This window comes from Arachis duranensis, chromosome 7 (assembly GCF_000817695.3).
Source record: "Arachis duranensis cultivar V14167 chromosome 7, aradu.V14167.gnm2.J7QH, whole genome shotgun sequence".
NCBI lineage: Eukaryota > Viridiplantae > Streptophyta > Magnoliopsida > Fabales > Fabaceae > Arachis > Arachis duranensis.
The window spans coordinates 14,453,948-14,459,036 of record NC_029778.3 but is presented as its reverse complement, the minus strand read 5'-3'; the positions used below and the strand labels follow the sequence as shown (position 1 = coordinate 14,459,036).

The following is a 5,089-nucleotide window of genomic DNA, read 5'->3' as shown; positions in this document are numbered from 1 at the left end:
TCGTGGCTTTTTTGTTTTTTTTATATATATTTTATTATTAAAAGTAATTTAGTCCAAAATTTAAAAAATTTAAGTTAAAAGAATGATTTTAAAATTACGTTAAACCTTAAAGCGATTTTATATAAAAAAATTGAAAACAAAAATTTTTTTTGACTTATACTTTAGAACCGTCATTCACAACAACCACATTGATTGGAAGAGAATTTGGTATGACCGTGAAGAAATGACAGTGTTAAGAGTTTTGCGATGACAACGATGATCGTCGACGCTGATAAGGATTGCAAAACGTGTTACTAATAGGATTAAAGGAGAACTTTGTGCAGCGGTAAAGTACTTTGCAACAATGACAATGATGATAGTTGTAGGAGAAATTGACGCCATTAAAAAAGTAAAATGCAAAATGTACAATTATATAATTAATTAAAAATCGAAATTCTAATTTCAAATTTATCTTCTTTTTAAACTGTTAGTGTGTGTTTGGATTAGAGTTGGCTAAATTAGAATTTGAATAAAAGTGATTTTGTAAAATTGATTTTGGATAGAAGTGAGTTTGTGTCAACATAATTTATGTTTGGCAATTTTAAACTAAAAGTGATTTTGATAAAATGAAATTGTTTGGATAATATTAATTAAAATCACTTTTAGATAGATAATTAGTTAATTACTACTTTTTATGAATACTCTCGATAATCTTATTTTGTTTACTGTTTTGGATTCTAATTTTTTACTAATTATGTTTTTATTATTATTTATAATTAATTTTTTATTTAATTTATCATTTTCAATAGAAACAATAATACATATTATAACAAATAGAATAATAAACAATGAACAAGAATTATAATAATAAATATTCACAATGTCAAACAAAAAAAATATTTTATAATTTTATTAGTACTCTCAGTATTCTTTTATTTAATATTATTTTGGACTGTAAAATTTTATTACTTATGATTCTATTGTTATGTATGATTAGTTTTTTTATTTACTTTATCATTTTTAATAAGATCAATCATTCATATTATAATAGAATTAAAATAACAAATTTAATAAAAAAACCAAAATATAAAAAAATACTAAAAATTCAAAAAAAAAATTTAAAATATTTGAAATGACTTGAAACAAATATGAAAATTCTTTTGGAAAAAACCAATAATGATCATCAAAGGTGAACTCACGTTGAAGTGAACGCAGAAGCAACAATTTTTCGCTTCCATTAAACGCGCTTTTAAGCTGCAAAATCACTTCTGCGTTTAAAGAAAAAAGATTGTCAAACATAAAAAAACAGCGGTCAAAGAACTTCAACGCACTTTTATCCTTTGAAACGGGTTTGCCAAACACACCCTTAATCACATGGTTCACCGTATACATTGTTTCTCTATTCTTTTCCTTCTATTAAAATTCCAAAGATTATTTGAATGCGTACAACCAAATATGAAGGGCCATTTGGGAATTAAGCAATTAACTCCGTTGTTCTTGGACCCAAATTGAACCTTATAGTCCACCCAAATTGAGCATGGAGAATCACTGAAATCCAGCTACAGCCAATCAAATCTAAAACTGTTGCCACGTGTCCTGCCACACTGTCATATCCTCTCCATAATAGCAACACACCCCACCTTCATCACCATTCTCATCACAATGACCCCAGCAACAGCCAAACACACCCTTAATCACATGGTTCACCGTATACATTGTTTCTCTATTCTTTTCCTTCTATTAAAATTCCAAAGATTATTTGAATGCGTACAACCAAATATGAAGGGCCATTTGGGAATTAAGCAATTAACTCCGTTGTTCTTGGACCCAAATTGAACCTTATAGTCCACCCAAATTGAGCATGGAGAATCACTGAAATCCAGCTACAGCCAATCAAATCTAAAACTGTTGCCACGTGTCCTGCCACACTGTCATATCCTCTCCATAATAGCAACACACCCCACCTTCATCACCATTCTCATCACAATGACCCCAGCAACAGCCAAACACACCCTTAATCACATGGTTCACCGTATACATTGTTTCTCTATTCTTTTCCTTCTATTAAAATTCCAAAGATTATTTGAATGCGTACAACCAAATATGAAGGGCCATTTGGGAATTAAGCAATTAACTCCGTTGTTCTTGGACCCAAATTGAACCTTATAGTCCACCCAAATTGAGCATGGAGAATCACTGAAATCCAGCTACAGCCAATCAAATCTAAAACTGTTGCCACGTGTCCTGCCACACTGTCATATCCTCTCCATAATAGCAACACACCCCACCTTCATCACCATTCTCATCACAATGACCCCAGCAACAGCCAAACACACCCTTAATCACATGGTTCACCGTATACATTGTTTCTCTATTCTTTTCCTTCAACACCAACCAACAACCATGTTCTGCTCAAACCCAAGCTAAGCCTCATCCATAACAACAACAACCACCACCACCACCCACTAATTAACCCAAAGCTCTCCCTCCAATTCAAAGAGAAGATCCTCTGCCTTGAGATAATGGGCATTGATGCAGGGAAAGCACTCTCCCAGAACCCTAACCTCCGTACAGCCACCATGGAATCCATTCAGTCCATAATCTCCTTCCTTCAATCCAAAGGCATCCACCAAAAAGACTTGCAAAGAATCTTTGGCATGTGTCCCAAGATCCTCACCTCTGACATCAAGAAAGATCTCAACCCAGTCTTTGATTTCCTCTTACAAGACCTCAGAGTCCCAGATCACAGCTTCAGGAGAATTGTCAACAAGAACCCAAGGTTGCTTACCTCAAGTGTTATGGAGCAGCTCAAACCAGCACTGTTCTACCTCAAGAGGCTTGGCTTCAGGGACATGGCAGCCTTGGCTTTTCAAGACTCTGTTCTTTTGGTTTCCAATGTGGAGAGGACACTAATTCCTAAGCTCAAGTATTTGGAGAGTTTGGGGTTTTCAAAAGATGAAGCTAGAAACATGGTTTTGAGGTGTCCAGCGTTGTTTACTTTCAGTATTGAGAATAACTTTCGGCCCAAGTTTGAGTACTTTGCTACACAAATGGGTAGGGAATTAAAGGAATTGAAAGAGTTTCCACATTACTTTGGGTTTAGTTTGGAGAATAGAATAAAGCCTAGGCACATGGAAGCTGTAAAGGCTGGGGTTAATTTGCCTTTGTCAGTTATGCTTAAAAGCACTGATGAAGAATTTAGGGAGCTAACAGGTCAGAATATGAGATGACTGTCAATATGCTATGTATTTTACCAATTGAGTTTCTTTGGTAAATAAATCTGTGTAGATAGTTTCAATGATACTCGAATACAACAGAATTATGTCTTTGTTGATATTTTACACATAATGTAACTTATGTTCATATTTATTCACTTATAACATAATTTTGTTGGTTGAATACACGGTAAAAGATAATAGAAACAAACTTGTAAAAACATCGAAAATAAAAAAATTTCTCTAAAAAAAGCAATTCATCTCATTAAATATTCAACATCTTATTGTAGTACTTTATACGAATGCCTTAGTTGACATCATTGGCATTCATGAATCGAAAACACAATATAAATGTCCTTGAACTCCCTCCTAAAAGGAGGCATCATGACATGTTTGATTTCAACAATATCCAAGCAACTTTATCTCCCAGCGAATGCGTGCAACATCAGATATGGGATCAAATATATCATGAATATTTGGTGGCTGAACATACAGCACCATAGCTTCCTTTAGCTTCCTTTTCCGATGACGACTTGAATTTTGTACTGGCTGGCATTGCCGTAATAGGAGAAAAGCTCCATTTCAGTTGAAAAGATAATCAAGTTCTTCCACCATCAAAATTAGGATAATCAAACATTGATTCTAATCAAACTGAGGCTATAATAGGATTGCAAATTTCATAAGGGACTAATAGAAATTAAAACCAAGATGGTAAATATTATTGGCTGTCTAGAAAAATTAAATTGGAGATATCTCAGAGCTCATCAACAAAATTAATAAAAATAATACAAATTTGTATGTTTGTTCAAATTTGAGTTAATATTCAAAAGGGCAAAAAACTCAATTAAGCCAAGGGGAGCACAAATTTACATAATTAAGCCAATCTGAAAACAACTTTATTAATCAACCAAACCACATCTATATGTAATTCGAAATAGGTAGATTCGAATTACATTTGTATATAATTCGAATGAGCTCATTTCGAATTATTCACAAACACACGATGACACTAATTCGAATCTTCTTGTTTCGAATTATGAAAAAGTATAATTCGAAGTAGGTTGCTTCGAACTACACTTGTGCATTATTCCCAAAGTAGTTCGAATCTAGTTGATTCGAATTATTAACATTTGGCCTCTAGTTGTAATTCGAATGGAATTGATTCGAATTACTAACACTTGTGCTTTTTACTGTATTTCGTATGGATATTCAATAAAGATTACATTTAATAATACCCATAATGAATATAATCAAGAGTACATGTAATACTAAATTATAATATTATTTTTTTAATTTGTTATAATATTTTTTTATACTTTTTTTAGTATATTTTTTAATATTATATAATATTTTTTTTAATATCCTATTTTAGTAGGTTATAATTTTTTTATTATTATAATAGATTATTTTTTCTAATATCCTATTTTAGTATGTTATTATTTTTAGAATTATAATAAAAAAATTATAACATACTAAAATAGGATTGATAAATACTCTAAGCTTTGTTGAGAAAAAAAGGTGCAATCTTGGAGTGCCCCAATTGTGGATTGTGACAAAGTGTTTGTATTTTGGAGATATGAGTTAACTTATTTTAGGAATTTTTGGGTTTGGGATATTGATTTTGGAATGAGAAACGACCATAGTCAAATATGTTGCCATTTTGATTTGCAAGCATGTTTTTATAATAAGAAGAGTCTATCTGCAAAGGACAAAGATGTCATTAACAAAAAGAAGGGAAGAAAATAGAATACAAAAAGATTGATAAGAATGGAGAATTTTTTGAAAGTCATATTGGGATCTTATTGAGAATGTGGGAGAAAAAAAATCAATATACAATTATTCCCTTGTATATAAGCCCAATATGTTAATAATAAATTTAAAAAAATAATAAAAAA

The 5,089-nt window shown here is 31.6% G+C and overlaps 1 protein-coding gene across 1 annotated transcript; it reads left to right on the top strand.

The window, feature by feature from the left end:
• Positions 1 to 2,357: 2,357 nt before the first annotated feature.
• On the top strand, positions 2,358 to 3,305 carry LOC107457938 (transcription termination factor MTEF1, chloroplastic; the record flags this gene model as incomplete). The annotated part of the gene is made up of 1 exon (XM_016076132.3): positions 2,358 to 3,305. A coding segment is annotated over one exon (852 nt), but the record flags the coding sequence as incomplete, so codon positions are not given.
• Between the last annotated feature and the right edge of the window lie 1,784 nt (positions 3,306 to 5,089).